At 21.6% G+C, this 24,399-nt stretch overlaps 1 protein-coding gene across 1 annotated transcript; it reads left to right on the top strand.

Moving 5' to 3' along the window:
* The first annotated feature begins 245 nt into the window (after nucleotides 1-245).
* pdgy (pudgy) lies at nucleotides 246-24,399 on the top strand. Its single transcript, XM_065507939.1, has 5 exons — nucleotides 246-704; nucleotides 9,206-9,416; nucleotides 18,751-19,293; nucleotides 19,365-19,479; nucleotides 23,271-24,399. The coding sequence occupies exons 1-5, from the start codon at nucleotides 420-422 to the stop codon at nucleotides 23,911-23,913; spliced, it is 1,797 nt and encodes a 598-aa protein (XP_065364011.1). The 5' UTR covers nucleotides 246-419; the 3' UTR covers nucleotides 23,914-24,399.

Raw genomic sequence — 24,399 nt, 5'->3', positions numbered from 1 at the left:
GTAAATAACACTATAAGAGAGAGAGCGAAAAAAACATAAACAAAAAGCAGAGAAAAACAAAACAGTCAGTGTGTTTTGCTGTTGATAAAGTGAATGACTCGCTGCCTGCCACACTTGTGTTTTGTTGTGTAGTTGTTGTAAACAAGTTTCACAAAAACAATAATAAATAGAAGAAAATAATCAGTGGCGCGCTGGTGGAAGATCGTAACAAATTTATACCATAATTTTTATAACATTTTCAGTCTTGTCTAGACTTTTGAAGGCTTCGGTAGCAATTTAGCTAAAAAACTGTTCCTGAAAATTTTTGGAAACAAAAAAAAACCAAGGAATAAAAAAAAGTGTTGAATTTATTTAAAAAAGTGCAACAAAAAAAACTTAATTGAATTTCAAGTGTTATTTTTATAAAAATCATTTTCAACATGATGCGTTCTTCTACTGCTCGTTTGGCCTCGCAACTATTCCGTTCTCCCTCACCAGCCTCCAGCAGCTGCTTGGCGCGTTCATTTAACACCAATAATCGACGACAGAATACGGCTGCCACGGTTGAAACAAATTTAAATAATCATAGCGATAAATGTTTGTACTATTCCAATGAAGAAGGTTATATTAAGACATCGCCCTTTGAGAACACACTTATACCCAATGTTTCGTTGGATAAATATGTTTGGCGTGATTTCAAATTGTGGGAAAATAATGTGGCAACGGTAAGTGGCATAAAAAAAATGTTTAACAAACTTTAAATCAAAAAATAATAGAATAATTCATAATACCTAAGGAAAATTTAAGAATTTACTATTTTTAAATCATTTTAAAAAAAGTAGTATTTTTACTACTATTTTAAAAACATCTAAATTCTTTAAAAATGTAATAAAATTAGGTGCTTATAATAAAAAAAGCCTAGGAAAATGATTTAGTGGATTTTCAGCTCATTTAAAAATAGTAGTATTTCTGCTACTATTTTAAAACTGTTTAATTTCAATGAAAAATAATACAATTTATTTAATTGTTTAACATAAAATTATGAAAAAAAATATTTAGTAACTTTTCGCAACAATTTGTAAAAATTAAAAAAGGTAGTATTTTTAGTACTATTTTAAAAACCTTAAAAATTTCTTTAAAAATCTAATAAAATCACCAATTATAGTAAAAAATACCTACGAAAGTGATTTAGTGGATTTTCAGCTCTTTTTAAAAAAAGTAGTATTTCTGCTACTATTTTAGAACTGTTTAATTGCAATGAAAAATAATACAATTTATTTAATTGTTTAACATAAAATTACAAAGAAAACGATTTAGTAACTTTTCGCAACAATTTGTAAAAATTTAAAAAGGTAGTATTTTTACTACTATTTTAAAAAAATACAAATTGCTTAAAAAAAGTAATTAAATTAAATGCTTATATAAAAAAAAGCCTACGAAAGTGATTTAGTGGATTTTTAGCTCATTTTAAAAAAAGTAGTATTTCTGCTACTATTTTAAAATTGTTTAATTTCAATGAAAAATAAACATTTTATTTAAGTTTTTAATAAAAAATAACGAAAATAAAGATTTAGTAACTTTTCGCAACAATTTGTAAAAATTAAAAAAGGTAGTATTTTTAGTACTATTTTAAAAACTTTAAAATTTCTTTAAAAATCTAATAAAATCACAAATTATAGTAAAAAAATGCCTACGAAAGTAATTTAGTAGATTTTCAGCTCTTTTAAAAAAAGTAGTATTTCTGCTACTATTTTGAAATTGTTTAATTTCAATGAAAAATAATTAATTTTTTTTAAGTTTTTAACATAAAGTTACGAAGTACAAGATTTAGTAACTTTTCGCAACAATTTGTAAAAATTAAAAAAGGTAGTATTTTTAGTACTATTTTAAAAATATACAAATTCCTTAAAAAAAAGTAATTAAGTTAGGTGCTTATAGTAAAAAATGCCTACGAAAGTGATTTAGTGGATTTTTAGCTCATTTAAAAAAAGTAGTATTTCTGCTACTATTTTAAAACTGTTTAATTTCAATGAAAAATAATTAAATTTTTCTAAGTTTTTAACATAAAGTTACGAAGAACAAGATTTAGTAAATTTTCATTTCAATTTGAAAAAATTAAAAAGGTAGTATTTTTAGTACTATTTTAAAAACTTACAAATTTTAATTTTTACAACATTTGGTTTAAAAAAATTCACAAAAAGTGATTTATAGAGTTTTTAATTCATTTCAAAAAAGTAGTATTTTTTTACTACTATTTTAAAAAAGTTTAAATTCAATAAAAAATTGTACAGTTTATCTTGGTTTTTAGCCAAAAACGATTTAGTGCTTTTTTACATCAATTCAAATGATGTTTTAAATAGTAGTATATTTACTACTTTTTCCAAAATGTAAAATTTCATTAAAAAATTTAACAGTTTTCCTCCCTTTCGCTATAAAATGTTTAGTTATGTGGTTTAATAACATTTTATTTCATTTTTAAAAAATTTAGTATTTCTACTACTATTTGAAAAAATTATTATTTCCATAAAAAATTATCATTAATTAAGTTTTTTGCTGTTAAGTGATTTAGTACCTTTTTACAACAATTTAAAAAAAGTAGTATTTTTACTACTATTTGAAAAAATGTATAATTTCAATAAAAAATTATCATTTAATAAGTTTTTTTTCAATAACAATTTAAAAAAAAATGATTTTGTACCTTTTGTAAGCAATTTAAAAAAGTAGTATTTTTTCTTAATTTTTAAAATTCCTTATTTAAATGAATAAAATAATTTTTTCATTTGCCATAAATAAATTATTTTTCTTTAGAAAATCTAAGTAATTCTTCTCGTGTTTGCCTGCCATTATGCAGTCTTTTTATCCATTAAGTTTCATTAATGAAAACGTGAGATACTTTTCAATTTACAGGCGGTTTTTTCATTCTTGTCAATAAAATAAAAAATAAATAAAATAAGAGTGCAAACAAATATGTATACATTATCTACACGAGCTTAACAAAAAAACATTGAAGTAGGTTATTTTGCTTTAGTGTAAACATTACAAAAAATGTAGTAGATAATCTAGCTAGATATGTTTATAAATAAATAATAATTAAAATGTTAAGCTGCTAAAACAAAAACCAAGATAAGATTAGGTTAGGTTAGCATAATATGAACTAGTAAGCAACGTATTAAGTGATAAAACTATAAAAACAGAAAAGATTAGGAGTTTTTTTTATTATTAAACAGAGTTTAAAAATATTATTTTATGCCATTTGACTAAAATTAAAAAAGTAGTACCTTTGCTACTTTTTCAAAAAGTTATAGTTTTAGATAAAAAATTACATTCATATGATTTTATAGGTAATTTTTACTTAAAAAATGCTTTAAATATGAGTTTAATGAAATTTTAAAAAAGTAGTATTTTAGTACCTTTTTCAAAAATACTATTTTTGCAGCAAAACTAATATTTTCAGAAATTTTTAGCAAAAATTGAAGTAAAAAAGACATTTTTGATATTTAAAAAAAAATATAAAAAATAGTATTTTTACTACTTTTTTAAAAAATTTTTTTTAGTGGAAAAAATAATTGTTTATAATTTTTAATACATTTTTATATTAAAAAAAAGTATTTAAATGCATATCTAAGCCAAATTTTTCAAATAGTAGTAGAAATACTACATTTTTTAAAAATGAACTAAAATGTTACTAAGCCACTTATATAAACATTTTATAGCGAAAGGGAGGATAACTGTTAAATTTTTTAATGAAATTTTACATTTTTGAAAAAGTAGTAAATATACTACTATTTAAAACATCATTTGAATTGATGTGAAAAAGCACTCAATCGTTTTTGGCTTAAACCCGAGATAAACTGTACAATTTTTTATTCATTTTAAACTTTTTTAAAAATAGTAGTAAAAAAATACTACTTTTTTGAAATGAGTTAAAAATTCTATAAATCACTTTTTGTGAATTTTTTTAAACCAAATGTTGTAAAAATTAAAATTTTTAAGTATTTTAAATAGTAGTAAAAATACTACTTTTTTACTTTTTTCAAATTGAAGCGAAAATTTACTAAATCTTCTTCTTCGTAACTTTATGTTAAAAACTTAGAAAAATTTAATTATTTTTCATTGAAATTAAACAGTTTTAAAATAGTAGCAGAAATACTACTTTTTTTTAAAAGAGCTGAAAATCCACTAAATCACTTTCGTAGGCATTTTTTGACTAAAATTTGTGCTTTTATTAGATTTTTAAAGAAGTTTTAAAGTTTTTAAAATAGTACTAAAAATACTACCTTTTTTAATTTTTACAAATTGTTGCGAAATGTTACTAAATATTTTTCATCATAATTTGATGATATACAATTAAATAAATTGTATTATTTTTCATTGAAATTAAACAGTTTTAAAATAGTAGCAGAAATACTACTTTTTTTAAATTAGCTAAAAATCCACTAAATAACTTTCATAGGCTTTTTTTATTATAAGCACCTAATTTAATTACTTTTTTTAAGGAATTTGTATATTTTTAAAATAGTACTAAAAATACTACCTTTTTTAATTTTTACAAATTGTTGCGAAAAGTTACTAAATCATATTCTTCATAACTTTATGTTAAAAACTTAGAAAAATTTAATTATTTTTCATTGAAATTAAACAGTTTTAAAATAGTAGCAGAAATACTACTTTTTTTTAAATTAGCTAAAAATCCACTAAATCACTTTCATAGGCTTTTTTTATTATAAGCACCTAATTTAATTACTTTTTTTAAGGAATTTGTATATTTTTAAAATAGTACTAAAAATACTACCTTTTTTAATTTTTACAAATTGTTGCAAAAATCGTTTTCTTCGTAATTTTATGTTAAACAATTAAATAAATTGTATTATTTTTCATTGAAATTAAACAGTTTTAAAATAGTAGCAGAAATACATAAAAATAATGGTATTTTAGTACTTTTTAAAAATTTTGTTTTCGTAAAAAAATTTTAATTTTTTTTTACCATTTTTAATAAGAAGTCTTTTATAATGTTTTTTAGACAATTTTAAAAAAAGTAGTATTTTTAGTACTTTTTTAAAAAATAAAACTTAAAAAAAACACATATTTTCAATAAAAAACCCTAAAAAAGTAGAAACATTTTTTAAATTTTTTTTACCAATTTTAATAAGAAGTATTTTATAATGTTTTTTAGACATTTTTAAAAAAGTAGTATTTTTAGTATTTTTTTAAAAAAATTTATTTTTAGAAAAAAAATATATTTTCATTAAAAAACTCTCAAAAAAAGTTTTAAAACTTTTAGTAAAACTAAAACTTTAGTTTTCATTTAGTACTTTTTGCAGAAAGTACCATTTTTTTAATAAAAATGATATTATTTAATACATTTTAATGGAACAATTTAAAGCAAAAATTTGATTTTTTAAAAAAGTACTTTTTTAAAAAATCAAATTTTTCGAGAAAAAAAGTATCTTTTCATGTTTTCTGACAAAAACTGTCTTAAAAAACAGTTTCAAAAACGTAGTATTTTTAATACTTTTTTCAAGTTATATTTCTTAACGAAAAACCACACTTTTGTAATACATTTTAAACGTAAACGATATTAAACTTCATTTAAACCATTTTTAGTCTTTTTAAAAATAGTAGTATTTTTAGTACTTTTTCAAAAAGTGTTAATTTTTGAAACAAAACTATATTTTTTTTAATGAATTGTATAAATAAAACATATTTAAACACATCTCAATAACATTTAAGTAATTTTTTAAAGCCAATTTAAAAAGTAGTATTATACTACTTTTTCAAAAATTAATATTTTGTAGTAAATTAAATAGAAAAAAATCATCAGCATGCTTAATGATATTTCCAACGGTTTTTAAAGAATTTTGGCGCTAATTTAAAAAAAGTAGTATTTTAGTACTTTTTGAAAAAGTACTATTTTTACCAAAAAAATTTACTCTTTTTAAATGTATTAAGTAATGAAACTAAATTTAACCGATTTTAAGCTATTTTAAAATAGTAGTATTTTACTACTATTTTAAAAATATATAAATTTAAAAAAAAATTAAGTTTTTTTATACAATATTTAAGGGAAATAGCCTTAAAGAATGTTTAAGATCATTTAATGGAAATTTAAAATAGTAGTATTTTACTACTATTTTAAAAATATAAAAATTTTTAAAAAAAATCTAAGTTTTTTTATACAATATTTAAGGAAAATATCCTTAAAGAATGTTTAAGATCATTTAATGGAAATTTAAAATAGTAGTATTTTACTACTATTTTCAAAATTAACTAATTTTGATAGAAAATTTAAAATTGTTATACAATAATTAAGGAAAATTTCATTAAACAATTTTTAAGGCCATTTGAAGCAAATTTAAAATAGTAGTATTTTACTACGTTTTCAAAAAGTAATATTTAAACAAAAAAAATATAATAAATATTAATAATTCAAGCTCCTAGGCTTATTTAAACAAGTAGAACTTTTTCAATAATCTCATTTTTGTTGAAAACAAGCTAATTTTATAGAGTAGTATTTTAGTACTTTTTTAAAAAAGTTTTATTTTTACCAAAAATTATTTTGTTTTAAACAAGAAAACAAAATTTATCCAGTTTTAAGTCTATTTTAAGCTTTTTTAAAATAGTAGTATTTTACTACTATTTTAAAAATGTACTAATTTTGATAGAAAATTTTAAATTTTTATACAATAATTAAGAAAAATTTCATTAAACAAATTTTAAGGCCATTTGAAGCAAATTTAAAATAGTAGTATTTTACTACTATTTTCAAAAAGTAATATTTAAACAAAAAAATATAATAAATATTAATAATTCAAGGTCATAGGCTTATTTAAACAAGTATAACTTTTTCAATAATCTTATTTTTGTTGAAAACAAGCTAATTTAAAAAGGTAGTATTTTAGTACTTTTTTAAAAAAGTTTTATTTTTATCAAAATTTATTTTGTTTTAAATAAGAAAACTAAATTTATTGTCTTAAGCCCATTTTAAGCTTTTTTTAAAATAGTAGTATTTTACTACTATTTTCAAAATTAACTAATTTTGATAGAAAATTTTAAATTTTTATACAATAATTAAGGAAAATTTCATTAAACAATTTTTAAGGCCATTTGAAGCAAGTTTAAAATAGTAGTATTTTACTACGTTTTCAAAAAGTAATATTTAAACAAAAAAAATATAATAAATATTAATAATTCAAGCTCCTAGGCTTATTTAAACAAGTAGAACTTTTTCAATAATCTTATTTTTGTTGAAAACAAGCTAATTTAAAAAAGTAGTATTTTAGTACTTTTTTAAAAAAGTTTTATTTTTATCAAAATTTATTTTGTTTTAAATAAGAAAACTAAATTTACCGTTTTAAGCCCATTTTAAGCTTTTTTTAAAATAGTAGTATTTTACTACTATTTTAAAAATGTGTTAATTTCGAAAAAAAATTTTAATTTTTTAAGGGAAATAAAATTTTGTAATTAATTAAAATGTAAAACTAAAGTTTTCTAATTTGTTTTTAAATATTTCTAGTAGTTTTCCTTAAATATTTAAAAAATTGTAAACAAGTACCATTTCTATTTATTTTAATTACTACAATTTAATTTTTTTCTATTACCTTGTAATCTAAATTACGTTTTAATTATTTATTTATATACCTAACTGCATATTATACATCTGTTGCTTTTGTTTAAACTACATATTTACATTTATTATTCTATTTATTAAATTCTTATCACTACATTTCACCTTAACCTTTAATAACAAATCACAATGCTGATTACATGCTTTCCTCTATGCCCCCTTTTCAATTACTATTACATTGTGATTATCATTATTTGTCTCTCTCTCGCTCTCTTTTGTTTGTCCTCTATTGTGAATGATTAATTAGTTACATCATATTAAATACTGTCGTGTGTTAATCAATCTCATATTTGTAATATAATCACATAATTACGGTTATTTTGTTATTTTATTTTTAAACTTTGTGTATTTAAATAAAATACTGTAATTAGCAACAAACTTGTCTGTTATTTTTACACAAATTTTCCTTTACAATAAGTTTTTGTTACAATAATTGCTAGTAGTTATTATTTAATAAAATAAAAATAAAATGTTGCTATTTTTATTTGAATGTAGTTAATTTATTTAAAACACATTATGCCCGCATAAAAAAATACAAACAAATAGATACTTAAGCTGTTTACTAGAAATTAGGCCATTTATTTAAGAGAGCTGTAAGTGAGCAGAGAGAATGTAGAACAAAATAGTTTAAAACACTGAAAGAAAAATTTTAAAAATATTAAAAAATAACCTGTTTTTATTTGAATTGTTTATTTACAAATCAAATAATTTAATAAAAAAAAAATAAATTTTTTTATTTAAAAATTCTTAATTCAATTTCCTTTTTTTATTTGAAATTTTTTTTATTAAAACTAATCATTTAAATCCGTTTCACAAAGTCAAGTTCATGACCTGCATTCTAAAACATTAACTAGAACATTTTCTCTTACTGTAGCCTAACATATTGACGTCATTCCCTAATCTCTCAACAAAAACATGCACAATAATTGTAAAAATCTCATAATTTAAACCGGTAAATTATCATTGCTATAACAAAAAAACACAAGAAAATAAAAACAACAACAACTAACAGTAAAGTATCACATCAAAACATAAACAAACCGACCGACACCTACCCGAACACGAACTCACAAACATACAAACGAGTACACTGCACGACAAATAACTGTGTGGTGTGTGCATGAATGTTTTGCTTTAGCAGACGACAGACACTCATTCATACAAATTAAAATCAAACAAATCTATACCATAATTTAGACAAGACTAGACTTTGGACAGTGATATTGTACATTGGACTTTGCTCCATGGTTTTTAAACCCCAAAATAAAAATACAAATCAGATAAAACCTGCACAAGAAACACACAAATAACTAGATGATGTCTAAAAAACCAACTAAAAAGTTTAAAAATAAAACCTAAATTAACATTTAAATGCGAATTAATGATGCTGTTTGCTCCCACTCTCTCTCTCTCTTATGTTTTCTTTAAATTCAAGAGATAATTAGAATAAAAAGTATCATCAGCAAATGAGTGGCGGGCGAACTGCATAATAAAAGTTTAATTGATTTTAATTGTTTCAGTTTTTGCTTAAATAAACCAGTTTTATTGTTTTCAATTTATCAATATTTGAAAATAAAAATTTTATTGCAATTTCTTTTCCAGGTCGATGTCATTACTGGCCGCCAATATACTTATGCCGAATTACGCGACTCTAGCGCCGCCTTGGCTGTGCGCTTCCAAACCAAATTTAAGCTGGTTAAGGGTGATGTAGTGGCCGTTTGTTTGCCCAATTTACCCGAATTTCCCGGTGCTGTGTTGGGTGCCATAGAGGCTGGTTTGACAGTGACCACTGTCAATCCTATTTATACAGCAGGTAAGCGAAATTTTACTTGAAAATAATTGAAAATTTTTTTTTTCGATTATTCGGTTCCAAATTACTCCATAAAAATTCCCTAAATGACCAGAAATATCAGATACATTTTTAATCTATTCGAATTTTAATTTAAGCAAGTTATTCGAATAATCGATTATTCGAATTAAAATTATTCGATTAATTTTTAAAAACCAACAGCAGATTAGCAAAATTTTAAAAAGGAAAATAATTGAAAACAATTTAAAAAAATTATTCGAATAATCGATTATTCGGTTCCAAATTATTCGATTAAATTCTGTAAATGACCAGAAATGTTAGTTATAAGTCCCTTTCAGTTACATTTTTTTATCCATTAGAATTTTAATTTTAGAAAATTATTCGAATAATCGATTATTCGATCTAAAATTATACGATTAATTTTTTAAAACCCAACAGCAGAAAAGCGAAATTTTAAAAAGGACACCATATTGAAAATAATTGAAAACAATTTAAAAAAAATTATTCGAATAATCGATTATTCGATTCAAAATTAATCGATTAAATTCCCTAAATGACCAGTAATGTTTGTTATATGTCCCTCGCAGATACATTTTAAATCTATTAGAATTTTAATTTAAGAAAATTATTCGAATAATCGATTATTCGGTTTAAAATTATTCGATTAATTTTTTTAAATCCAACAGCAGAAAAGTGATATTTTAAAAAGGACACCATATTGAAAATAATTGAAAACAATTTTGAAAAATTATTCGAATAATCGATTATTCGGTTCCAAATTAATCGATTAAATTCCCTAAATGACCAGAACAGTTTGTTATATGTCCCTCTCAGATACATTTTAAATCTATTAGAATTTTAATTTAAGAAAATTATTCGAATAATCGATTATTCGATTTAAAATTAATCGATTAATTTTTTAAAACCCAACAGCATTTAAGCGATATTTTAAAAAGGATACAATTAAAAAAAATTATTCGAATAATCGATTATTCGGTTCAAAATTAATCGATTAAATTCCCTAAATGACCAGGACTGTTTGTTATATGTCCCTCTCAGATACATTTTTAATCTATTAGAATTTTAATTTAAGAAAATTATTCGAATAATCGATTATTCGGTTTAAAATTATTCGATTAATTTTTTTAAATCCAACAGCAGAAAAGTGATATTTTAAAAAGGACACCATATTGAAAATAATTGAAAACAATTTTGAAAAAATTATTCGATTATTCGGTTCCAAATTAATCGATTAAATTCCCTAAATGACCAGAACAGTTTGTTATATGTCCCTCTCAGATACATTTTAAATCTATTAGAATTTTAATTTAAGAAAATTATTCGAATAATCGATTATTCGATTTAAATTTAATCGATTAATTTTTTAAAACCCAACAGCAGATAAGCGATATTTTAAAAAGGATACAATTGAAAAAAATTATTCTTATAATCGATTATTCGATTAAATTCTCTAAATGACCAGAAATGTTTGTGATATGTCCCACACAGTTATATTTTTAATCTATTAAAATCTAAGTTTTAGAAAATTATTCGAATAATCGATTATTCGGTTTAAAATTATTCGATTAATTTTTTAAAACCCACCAGCAGATAAGCGCAATTTTAAAAAGGACACCATATTGAAAATTATTGAAAACAATTATTCGAATAATCGATTATTCGATTCAAAATTATTCAATTAAATTCTCTAATTGACCAGAAATGTTTGTTATATGTCCCTCTCAGATACATTTTTAATCTATTCCAATTTTAATTTAAGAAAATTATTCGAATAATCGATTATTCGATTTAAAATTATTCGAATAATATTCTCTAAATGACCGGAAATATTTGTTATATGTCCCACACATATAAAGCGAAATTTTAAAAAGGACACCATATTGAAAATAATTGAAAACAATTATTCGAATAATCGATTATTCGATTCAAAATTATTCAATTAAATTCTCTAATTGACCAGAAATGTTTGTTATATGTCCCTCTCAGATACATTTTTAATCTATTAGAATTTTAATTCAAGAATATTATTCGAATAATCGATTATTCGCTTAAAAATTATTCGATTATTTTTTTCAAAACACCAAAAGTATTTGTTTTAACCATAATACTTACTTGTTTTAATCGTTTAAAATGGAAGTTTAAAAAAGTATTCGAATAATCGTTTATTCGTTATAAATTATTCGAATAAATTCTCTAAGACATCAAAATATTCGTTATTTTACCCAAGCATTATTTGTCAACTAAAAGGCTTATTTAGAAAACATGATTCGAATAATCGATTTTTCGTTTTTAAAATATTCGATTAATTTCTCTAACACCTTAAAAATTAATGTTTTTAGCAAAAGTTTAAAAAAATTATTCGCAAAATCGATTATTTTTATTCGATTAAAATTATTCGAATATTTTTTATTCGATTAAACATATTTAAAATTGATTACATACATATATTCCAAAAAATTATTCGAAGTTTCGATTATTCGATTAATATTATTTGAATAATCGGATATTCGGTTATAATTATTCGATTAATTTTTATTTAATTTATTTGTATACTTTCATTATAGGTTTAAATCTTTTATATTTAAAAAAATTATTCGAATAATTTTTTAATCGATTAAAATTATTCGAATATTTGTTATTAGAAATTCTCAATTTTTTTTGTTATACGTATTTAAACATATTTAAAATTGATTATATTCAAAAAAATTATTCGAAGTTTCGATTATTCGGTTAATATTATTTGAAAAATCGGTTATTCGGTTGTAATTAATCGATTAATTTTTATTTAATTTATTTGTATACTTTCAATATATGTTTAAGTCTTTTATACATATTTAAAAAAATTATTCGAATAATTTTTTAATCGATTAAAATTATTCGAATAATTTTTATAAGAAATTCTATTTTTTTTTTGTTATACGTATTTTTATACATATTTAAAATCTATAAAAATTATTTTGAAAATCGATTATTCGCTTAATATTATTTGAATAATCGATTATTTGTTTATAATTATTCGATTAATTTTTATTTAAATTAGTTTACTTTCAATATAGGTTTAAATCTTTTATACATTTTTAAAAAAATTATTCGAATAATTTTTTAATCGATTAAAATTATTCGAATAATTTGTATAAGAAATTCTATTTTTTTTTGTTAAACATATTTTTATACATATTTAAAATCTATAAAAATTATTTGCAAAAATCGATTATTCGCTTAATATTATTTGAAAAATCGGTTATTCGGTTATAATTATTCGATTAATTTTTATTTAATTTTTTTTTGTATACTTTCAATATGTGTTTAAATCTTTTATACATTTTTAAAAAAAATTATTCGAATAATTTTTTAATCGATTAAAATTATTCGAATAATTTTTATAAGAAATTCTAATTTTTTTTGTTATACATATTTTTATATATGTATATGTATTTAAAATCTATAAAATTATTTGCAAAAATCGATTATTCGCTGAATATTATTTGAATATTCGATTATTCGGTTATAAATATTCGATTAATTTTTATTTAAATTTTTTGTATACTTTCAATATGTGTTTAAATCTTTTATATTTAAAAAAATTATTCGAATAATTTTTTAATCGTTTAAAATTATTCGAATAATTTTTATAAGAAATTCTAATTTTTTTTTGTTATACGTATTTTTATATATATTTAAAATCTATAAAAATTATTTGAAAAAATCGATTATTCGCTTAATATTATTTGAATGATCGATTATTCGTTTATAATTATTTGATTAATTTTTATTTAAATTTTTTGTATACTTTCAATATGTGTTTAAATCTTTTATACATATTTAAAAAATATTATTCGAATAATTTTTTAATCGATTAAAATTATTCGTTTGATTTTAATTAAAAACTTAATAAAATAAACATTTTTTGGTTGTTTTAGAAAGAATAGATTTTCGGAAAGGTTGTCTTTAATCGTTTATTCGAATATATAATTATTCGCTTCATGATTATTGTAGAATAAATAGTGCATATTTGTATATCAATCAATCTCACTTTAAATGTTTTAAAATTTAAACAATTGAGGGGAATTTGAAATGTCTCTTCGATCATTTTAAAGTGCAGTCAATCGTATAAAATAATTTATATTTTTTGTTATAAACAAATAAATATTTAAGTAACTACTACAATTTAAAACAATTTCATATTAATAAAATAACACAATCATAATACAACCACTATCAAGAGCGATCAATGGACTTTGGTCAAGGTAAAATTTGTATGAAATATTCAGTCAGCCAGTCGTACTTTGAAATAAAAAAAAATAACAAGAGCAGAAAATATTAAAAATAAAACAACCAAACAAAAAAATATAAAAAAACAGTAGTTTGCAATAGAGAAAATATTATACGAATAATCGATTATTCGTTATATGTAAAGAAACCAATTTGATTTTAATAATTTTTGAAAATATTTATTTTAAACAAACCTTGAACTTTGCTTTTGATTTTGCCAAAATTTTATCAATTATTTTCTTCACAGTTTAATTGTATTTTTTTATTTTTATTATTTTTTTATTTTGACTGATTCAGTTAAATTTGTCTGCCAATAATTTTGCATTCTATTTTTATATAAAACAATTTATATTCATACTGCGTAGATTTTTGGCAAACTCTCAAGAATTAAGAATGGGCGCAGGTCAAAAAATATTTAAATTGTTTGATATCTTTACAAACCACCTCCAACACTACCCCCAGTCCCCAGTCCTCTGTATCTAATCGTTTCTTTACTTTTCTTTATAATATTCAAACGTTTAAAATGACAAAAATTTGTTATAAACGATTTTTAGCATGACTTGTTTAATTGTTAAAGTGATAAGATTATAAACGTGTCATAAAATATACATAAAAAAAGTTAATGTTAGAGGGGGTACAAAGGCACCACATTGAATGACCCAATTTAAAGCAAGTCACACGCCTTATAATTAAGCAATAAACAATTGTTTTAAATCTTAGATAAAATGTTTTATAAAACAATTAAACAGATTTTTTATTGAGTTAAGTTTTTTTAACAAAATACTACAGGTTTAGGGGGCTGAGACCCCAAGGGGCATTTCAAAAACTAGATAAAGAGCAATGAACTAAGATATAATAATATTTAGCTATTAAATAGCTTTAAATTGTTTTAGTAATAATAATAGTTTTATGACTTATCTTCAATACTATTTTAAATCTATTATTTTTTCATTCAATATTATATTGAAAGTGAAACTTCCTATCTTTTTTTTTTCCTAATTTATTAATTTATTCTCCAACTGTTTTGTTAACTAACACCTTTTTTTAATCGTCATTATTATCTATTTGTAAATGTTATTATCTTTATTGCTGGGGATTAAATTTCCAATTAATTTATCACCTAAACCCATGTGTTTTTTGCCATATTCATTGTTTTGCTAAAAAAATTCATTTAAAAATAGAAATACATACATATGTATATAAATATTGCAGTTACAGTTTATAAAATAAAAATTGCAATAAATTTAAGCGAAAAACTAAACAAAATAGAATTTTTTTAATAAAAAATATTCGAATAATTTAGAACCGAATAATCGATTATTCGAATAATTGTTGTAATATAAACAATTCAGAAAATAGTATTTACCATATAACCAACATTTTAAGTATTTTCAATTAAAATTAATCGAATAATTTGAAGTGGATAATCGATTATTCGAATAATTTTTTTGGAATATAATCGTTTTAAATATGTCTTACCAAAAACTGAAAATTTGAAATTAAAAATATTCGAATAATTTTAAACGAATAATTAAACGAATGATTATTCGAATAATTTTTTTCTAAAACTGGAAATTTTGAAATTAAAAATTTTCGAATCGATTATCTGAATAATTTTTTGAATATAATCGATTTTAAATATGTAAAACGAAAACAAAATTAGAATGTTTAATAAAAATTATTCGAATAATTTGAAGCGAATATAAACGATTCAGAAGATATTATTTAATATATAACCAACATTTTAAGTATTTTCAATTAAAATTATTCGAATAATTTTAACCGGATAAACGATTATTCGAATAATTTTTCTTGAATATAGTCGTTTTAAATATGTCTTACCAAAAACTGGAAATTTGAAATAAAAAATATTCGAATAATTTTAAACGAATAATCGATTATTCGAAAAATTTTCGAATCGATTATAAATAATTTTTTGAATATAATCGATTTTAAATATGTATGTTGAAATACGTAAACGAAAACAAAATTAGAATTTTTTAATAAAAAATATTCGAATAATTTGAAGCGGATAATCGATTATTCGAATAATTTTTTTGGAATATAAACGATTCAGAAGATACATATATTTAACATATAACCAACATTTTAAGTATTTTCAATACAAATTAATCGAATAATTTTAACCGGCAATCGATTATTCGAATAATTTTTTTTGGAATATAATCGTTTTAAATGTCTATCCAAAAACTTAAAATTTTAAATTAAAAATGTTCTAACGAATAATCGATTATTCGAATAATTTTTTGAATATAATCAATTTTAAATATGTTGAAATACGTAAAACGAAAACAAAATTAGAATTTTTTAATAAAAATTATTCGAATAATTTGAAGCGAATAATCGATTATTCGAATAATTGTTGTAATATAAACGATTCAGAAGATATTTTTTAACATATAAACAATATTTTAAGTATTTTTATATAAAAATTTTAAATAAAAATTATTCGAATAATTTTAACCGGATAATCGATTATTCGAATAATTTTTTTGATATAATCGATTTTAAATATGTTGAAATACGTAAAACGAAAACAAAATTAGAATTTTTTAATAAAAAATATTCGAATAATTTGAACCACACAATCGATTAGAATAATTTTAATCGAATAATCGATTATTCAAATAATTTTTTGTATATAATCGATTTTAAATATGTTGAAATACGCGAAAAGAAAACAAAATTAGAATTTTTTAATAAAAAATATTGGAATAATTTGAAGCGGAATATAAACGATTCAGAAGATATATTTAACATACACAGAGCCTCAAAAGTGAGTAAACACCCGAGAATTTTTTGATTTTTTTAGGATTTTGAAAATCATTATAGTCCGACTTAAATCTTTTTTTTCACAAACGAATCTATTATTCAACTCAATCTGCAACAAACCGAAACATTAAAATTTTAATCGATGAATGAGGCTCACTGTACATATAACAATCATTTGAAGTATTTTCAATACAAATTAATCGAATAATTTTAACCGGATAATCGATTATTCTAATAATTTTTTTTGAATATAATCGTTTTAAATATGTCTTACCAAAAACTGGAAATTTTAAATTAAAAATATTCTAATAATATTAAACGAATAATCGATTATTCGAATAATTTTTTGAATATAATCGATTTTAAATATGTTGAAATATGTGAAACGAAAACAAAATTTGAATGTTTAATAAAAAATATTCGAATAATTTGAAGCAAATAATTGATTATTCGAATAATTGTTGTAATATAAACGATTCAGAAGATATTTTTTTAGATTACAATTTTTTAATAAAACATATTCGAATAATTTGAAGCGAATAATCGATTATTCGAATAATTGTTGATTAAGAAGACATTTTTAAAAAAAAACAAACAATATTTTAAGTGTTTTTATATAAATATTTTAAATAAAAATTTTTCGAATAATTTTTACCGGATAATCGATTATTCGAATAATTTTTTTTTTAATATAATCTTTTTAATATGTCTTTCCAAAAACTGAAAATTTTAAATTAAAAATATTCTGATAATATTAAACGAATAATCGATTATTCGAATCATTTTTAATAAACAATATTCGAATAATTTGAAGCGAATAATCGATTATTCGAATATTTTTTAACATATAACAAATATTTTAGGTATTTTTCATATATTTTAAATAAAAATTATTCGAATAATTTAAAATGAATAATCGATTATTCGAATAATTTCTTTGAAAATAATAAACGATTATTTTCAAAAAAAATTAATTCATAAAACTGAACAAAATTTTAATTTTCAATAAAAAAAATATTCGAATAATTTGAAAAAACCACCATAAATGTATGATTTTCAACCATACTTTAATCGTTTAAAATTAATTTAAAAAAAAATATTCAAATAATTTTATTCGGTTCAAAATTAATCGATTAATTTTTTTTAACCTTAAAAATTTTATTTTAACCCTCATAATTATTTATTTAATCATTAGATAAAAAAATTATTCGAATAATCGATTATTCGTTTAAAAATTATTCGATTAATTTTTCCCAACCCCCCAAAAATGATTTAAGTCGAAGTGATTTAAATCGAATTTAGAAAAAATTATTCCAATAATTTTATTCACAAAAATTATTCGATTAATTTTTTTTAAATCGAATAATTTTATTCGGTACAAAATTATTCGATTAATTTTTTTAAAACCGAAAAAAATTTAATTTTAACCCGCTTAATTAATTGTTTAATGGTTAAATTGGAGAATTAAAAAAAAATTATTCGAATAATCGATTATTCGTTTCAAAATTATTCGATTTTTTTTTTTTAAAAACCGCAAAAATTTATATTTTAACCCTCATAATTACTTGTCTAATCCTTAAATTGGTGAATTAAAAAAAAATTATTCGAATAATCGATTATTCGTTTCAAAATTATGCGATTAATTTTTTTTAAAACCGAAAAAAATTTAATTTTAACCCTCATAATTTCTTGTTTAATCCTTAAATATCAGAATTAAAAATAAAATTATCCGAATAATCGATTATTTGTTTCAAAGTTATTCGATTAATTTTTTCAAAACCCCTAGAACGCAAGAAATATTCGCTTTTTATATCGTTTAAAAGGTTTACCAAAAAAAAAATTATTGGAAACCTCCAAAATTCATGTTTTCATTGTTGATTTAACCATTATTGGTTTAATAAAATTCGAATAATTTAATATCCGATTCAAATAATGCATTTGTTTTGTATCTTTTTTGTTATGTAAAAAATCTGTTGCGAAAACAATCTTGAAATTTTATACATAAAACGAACTGCCTCCATCAGCAAACTTTATGCATTCCATCATGTGCCCCACCAAACTTACAACAACATGCAAATCTATTTTTAGCGATGATTGCTACACAAATGCAACAGTCATGCAACAGACCGCAAAAATGTGCATAAAATTTACAAAAAAAATAACAAAAGAAAAGAAATAAATAAAATAACATAAAAGCAAAAAAAATATTGAAAAACAAAACGAAAATAAAATTTTTCTTTTTTTCCTCCAGAGGAAATTGCCCGCCAATTAAACTTCAGCAATGCCAAATTTATAGTTGGCACCACCTTGGGTTATTCCGTCCTTGTCGAAGCCTGTAAATTGGCCAAAAAAGATCTACCCATTGCCTGTGTACGCATGTACCCCGGTGACGAGCTGCCTGCCGGAGCCATTGATTTCTATGAACTCTTCAAATACAATGGCGATGTGGACTTTTCTCAACTGAAAAACTACGACATTAATCCCAATGATATGGTTCTGCTACCCTTCTCCTCAGGCACCACTGGCCTGCCCAAGGGTGTGATGCTGTCGCACAATAACATCTCCTCAAATTGTGAAATGGTTCAGACTATCATAGAAATAGATTGTTCACAAAAACAAGAGATATTGCCCTGTGTCTTGCCTTTCTTCCACATTTATGGTTTGACAGTGATAATGTTGTCGAAATTGGGCCAGGGCGCCAAATTGGTTACCTTGCCTCAGTTTAAGCCAGAAGATCTCATGAAGGCCTTGTATGAGTACAAGAGTACCATGTTGAATGTAGTGCCTCCAATGGGTGAGTTTGAATTTGGAATAAAATTTACTTGGGGAACGGTTTAATTGATTTTTTATTTGTTTCATTTACAGCATTATTTATGATTAATCATCCCAAGGTTACACAGGAAACATGCCCCGATTTAAATCTGGTTATGAGCGGAGCTGCTCCCATTGGTATCACAGATGTGGAACGTTTCATTAAGAAGTAAGTTGGAAGAAAAAAAGTACTTTTTTATGAACTTTTTTGGTACTATTTTTGAATTTGTTTTAAAATCTAAAAATTTTATAGATTTTCTAAATTTTGAAAAATTAAAATAATTTTGGATCTAAAATAGTACTTTTTGAAAAAGTACTATTTTGGTACTTTTTAAAAAGTGCTGTTTTATCAAAAATTGTAGAGTTTTATAAATTCTGCCAAAAAATCAATAATTTTTTGGGGAAAAAAGTACTTTTCGAAAAAGTACTATTTTTGGTACTTTTTTAAATTTGTTTTAAAATCAAACATTTACATATTTTAAAAATTCTTTTAATGATTTATAATTTTTGGAACAAATTCTCAAATTTTTAGTAAAAATGCTTTTGAAAAAGTACTTTTTTGGTATTTTTTTTAAATTTTTTTTTAAAACTAAAATTTTTATAGATTTTCTAAATTCTGCTAAATGAAAAAAAATTTTTGGAACTAAAAAAAAACTTTTTGAAAAAGTACTATTTTTGGTACTTTTCAAAAAGTGTTGTTGAATCAAAAAATTTTAAAGTTTTATAAATTCTTTTAAAACAATAATTTTTTGGGCAAAAAAAGTACTTTTCGAAAAAGTACTATTTTTGGTACTTTTTTAAATTTACAAAATTTCCAAATTCTTTGAACAAAACCCCAAAGAAAATATAAAAATTTATAATTTTTCAGAAAAAAATTGCTTTTTGAAAAAGTACTATTTTTTGGTACTTTTCAAAAAGTGTTGTTGAATCAAAAAATTGTAAAGTTTTATAAATTCCGCTAAAAAAAACAATAATTTTTTGGGGAAAAAAAAGTACTTTTCGAAAAAGTACTATTTTTGGTACTTTTTTAAATTTCTTTTAAAATCAAACAAATTTACATATTTTAAAAATTCTTTTAATGGTTTATAATTTTTGGAACAAAATCTCAAATCTTTAGCCTAAAAAAAAGTACTTTTTTTTGGTATTTTTTAGCTACTTTTATAAATTTTTTTTAAAAACTAAAATTTTTATAGATTTTCTAAATTCTGCAAAATGAATATAATTTTTTAGGCAAAAATCAAAAATTTTGGTATCAAAAAAAGTAGTTTTTGAAAAAGTACTATTTTTGGTACTTTTCAAAAAGTGTTGTTGAATCAAAAAATTGCAAAGTTTTATAAATTCTGCTAAAAAAAATCAATAATTTATGAGGAAAAAAAAGTACTTTTCGAAAAAGTACTATTTTTGGTACTTTTTTAAATTTACAAATTTCGAAATTCTTTGAACAAAAATCAAAAAAGATATAAAAATTTATAATTTTTAAGAAAAAAATTGTTTTTGAAAAAGTACTATTTTTGGTACTTTTCAAAAAGTGTTGTTGAGTCAAAAAATTGCAAAGTTTTATAAATTCTGCTAAAAAAAACAATAATTTTTGAGGAAAAAAGTACTTTTCGAAAAAGTACTATTTTTGGTACTTTTTTAAATTTACAAATTTCCAAATTCTTTTAACAAAAATCAAAAAAAAATATAAAAATTTATAATTTTTGAGAAAAAAAACTGCTTTTTGAAAAAGTACTATTTTTGGTACTTTTTTCAATTTACAAATTTCCAAATTCTTTGAACAAAAATCAAAAAAAAATATAAAAATTTTTAATTTTTGAGGAAAAAAAGTACTTTTTGAAAAGTACTATTTTTGGTACTTTTTTAAAATTGCTTTAAAATCAAACAAATTTACGTATTTTCCAATTTCTTTTAAAGATTTTTAATTTTTTGAAAAAAAAATCTCAAATTTTTGGTACTTTTTTGGTATTTTTTTTTAACATTTATACAAAAATCCCAAAAAATATGATAATTTATAATTTTTGAAAGAATTATTTTTAAATTTGTTGTAAAACCTTAAAATTTTCTAATTTTTTAAACAAAATCTCAAATTTTTGGTATAAAAAAACTTTTTGAAAAAGTACTATTTTGGTACTTTTTAAAAAATGTCGTAAAATCAAAAAATTTTAAAGTCTTATAAATTCTGCTAAGAAATTAATCATTTTGGGGGAAACAAGTTGTTTCTGAAAAAGTACTATTTTTGGTACATTTTTTTAAATTGATTTTAAAATCCAAAAAAAATTACAGATTTTCTGAATTTTGCAAAAGCAATATTATTTTTGAATTAAAAATCTCAGATTTTTTAACGAAAACATATTGTACAATAAATATTAAAAAAGTACTTTTTTGGTACTATTTTAAATTTGTAATAAAATCGAATGTATAGATATATTTTGTAAGTTCAGCTAAAAAATTATAATTAAAACAAAAATCTTAAATTTATAGCCTAAAAAGTACTTTTTGAAAAGGTACTAATTTTTGTACATTTGTCAATTATCACTTAATCAAACAATTTCAAAATTCAAGCTAAAAATTGTAGTATTTTAAGTAATATCTAAAATGTTTGGCTCATAAAAGTACTTTTTGAAAAGTAAAATTTTTTGGTACTTTTTTAAAATAAGTACTAAAATCCAATAATTATAAGATTCTATAAATTCTGCAAAAAAAATATTTTGGGGAAAAAAGTACTTTTTGAAAAGTATTATTTTAAGTACTATTTTATTTTTGGGGAAAAAAGTACTTTTTGAATAGTACTATTTTGGGTACTTTTTTACAATTGTGTTAAGAATAAAATCTTCGGAAAAAAATATTTTTTTGGAGAAAAAAGTACTTTTTTAAAAGTACTATTTTAAGTACTATTTTACAATTGTGTTGAAAATTTAATTTTTAAGATACAATAATGATAAGATTTAATAAATTCAGCAAAAAAAAAATATTTTTGGGAAAAAAGTACTTTTTGAATAGTACTATTTTGGGTACTTTTTTACAATCGTGTTGAGAATTTAATTTTTAAGATACAATAATGATAGGATTTTATAAATTTATCAAAAAAATAATTTTTTTGAAAAAAAAGTACTTTTTGAATAGTACTATTTTGGGTACTTTTTTACAATTATGTTGAGAATTAAATTTTTAAGATACAATAATGATAAGATTTTATAAATTCACCAAAAAAAATATTTTTTGGGAAAAAAGTACTTTTTGAAAAGTACTATTTTGGGTACTTTTTTTACAATTGTGTTGAAAATTTAATTCTTAAGATACAATAAAGATAAGATTTTATAAATTAATCAAAAAAATAATTTTCTAGAGAAAAAAGTACTTTTTGAAAAGTACTATTTTGGGTACTTTTTTCCAATTGTGTTGAGAATTTAATTTTTTAGATACAATATTTATAAGATTTTATAAAATCTTCAGAAAAAAATATTTTTTTAGAGAAAAAAGTATTTTTTGAATAGTACTATTTTGGGTACTTTTTTACAATCGTGTTGAGAATTAAATTTTCATGATACAATAATGATAAGATTTTATAAATTCGTCAAAAAATAATTTTTTAGACAAAAAAGTACTTTTTGAAAAGTACTATTTTGGGTACTTTTTTAAAATTGTGTTGAGAATTACATTTTTAAGATTCAATATTTATAAAATCTTCAGAAAAAAATATTTTTTTGGAGAAAAAAGTACTTTTTGAAAAGTACTATTTTGGGTACTTTTTAAAAATTGTCTTAAAAATTTAATTTTAAAGATTCAATAATTATAGGATTTTATAAATTTATTAAAAAATAATTTTTTAGAGAAAAAAAAGTACTATTTTGGGTACTTTTTTACAATTTTATTTTAGAATGAAAAAAAGTTCTCTATAATAGAACTTTTTGAAAGATCTTTACTGATTTATTTTATTTTTTTTTATTTTTTTCCTCTCAGATTCCCCAAAACCAAATTCCTGCAAGGCTATGGTATGACAGAAGCCTCCCCCGTTGTCCTGCTAACCTCCCCCGACAATACCCGCTATGCTTCAACCGGTTTCCTCACCAGCAATACCGAAGGTAAAATTGTGCCACTCGATGGCCAAGATCTCAAGGGTTTGGGACCCAATCAAACCGGTGAACTGTGTGTACGGGGACCTCAAGTCATGGAGGGCTACTTGAACAATGAAGAAGCCACTAAGGAAACCTTTTTCCCCGGCCGTTGGTTACGTACCGGTGATGTGGCCTACTACGATGATGAGGGCTATTTCTATATAACCGATCGCATGAAGGAATTAATTAAGGTCAAGGGTTTCCAAGTGCCACCCGCCGAATTAGAGGCAATTTTAAGGGATCATCCTAAAATCTTGGAAGCTGCAGTGTTTGGCATACCCCATCCAGTAAATGGTGAGGCTCCTAGGGCTTTGGTGGTTTTAAGAGAAAATATGGAGGCTACTAAAGAGGAAATTTACCAATATGTGGCTGACAAAGTGGCTGTTTATAAGAAGTTAGAGGGTGGCATAATTTTTGTCTCAGAAGTGCCTAAAAATCCCACCGGCAAGATATTAAGAAAAGTATTGAAAGAAAAATATTCCAGTTAAGAATGAAAGACGAAATTTTTATGATAATTTTTAGTGTTTTTTTTTAAGTAAGTTTTTTTTAGTTTAAGTGTTTTATTGTAATTAAATAAAGGGGGGGTTTAGTATTTTTGTTATGTATATAGAAAATACTTTATTGAGAAGAAAAATTATTGTTTTATATAGAGGGACCATGAAAGTTTTATTGAAAAATAATGCATTTATTAGCAATGGTTTGAATTTTGTTAAGACATATTTGTCTTTAAACTATTGGAAGTTACTATTATTATTATTATTATTTTTGTGAGTGTATATTTTATAAAAATTTCTTAATTTGTATGTAGTTTTGTCTAAACTAAGAAATTTATTATGTTACTATAAAATAAGCAGTCAGTTCTAAGACTTTTATAAAGAAAATATGGATTTAAAATGAAATCTGTTTAAGTTTTATTAAAATATTGAGTAAAATTCATGTAATAAAAAAAATATGAAAGTTTTTTTTTAATAAAA

This window comes from Calliphora vicina, chromosome 4, assembly GCF_958450345.1.
Source record: "Calliphora vicina chromosome 4, idCalVici1.1, whole genome shotgun sequence".
NCBI classification, from domain to species: Eukaryota; Metazoa; Arthropoda; class Insecta; order Diptera; family Calliphoridae; genus Calliphora; species Calliphora vicina.
The sequence above is the reverse complement of the archived record's forward strand: the minus strand, read 5'-3'. Positions and strand labels throughout refer to the sequence as shown.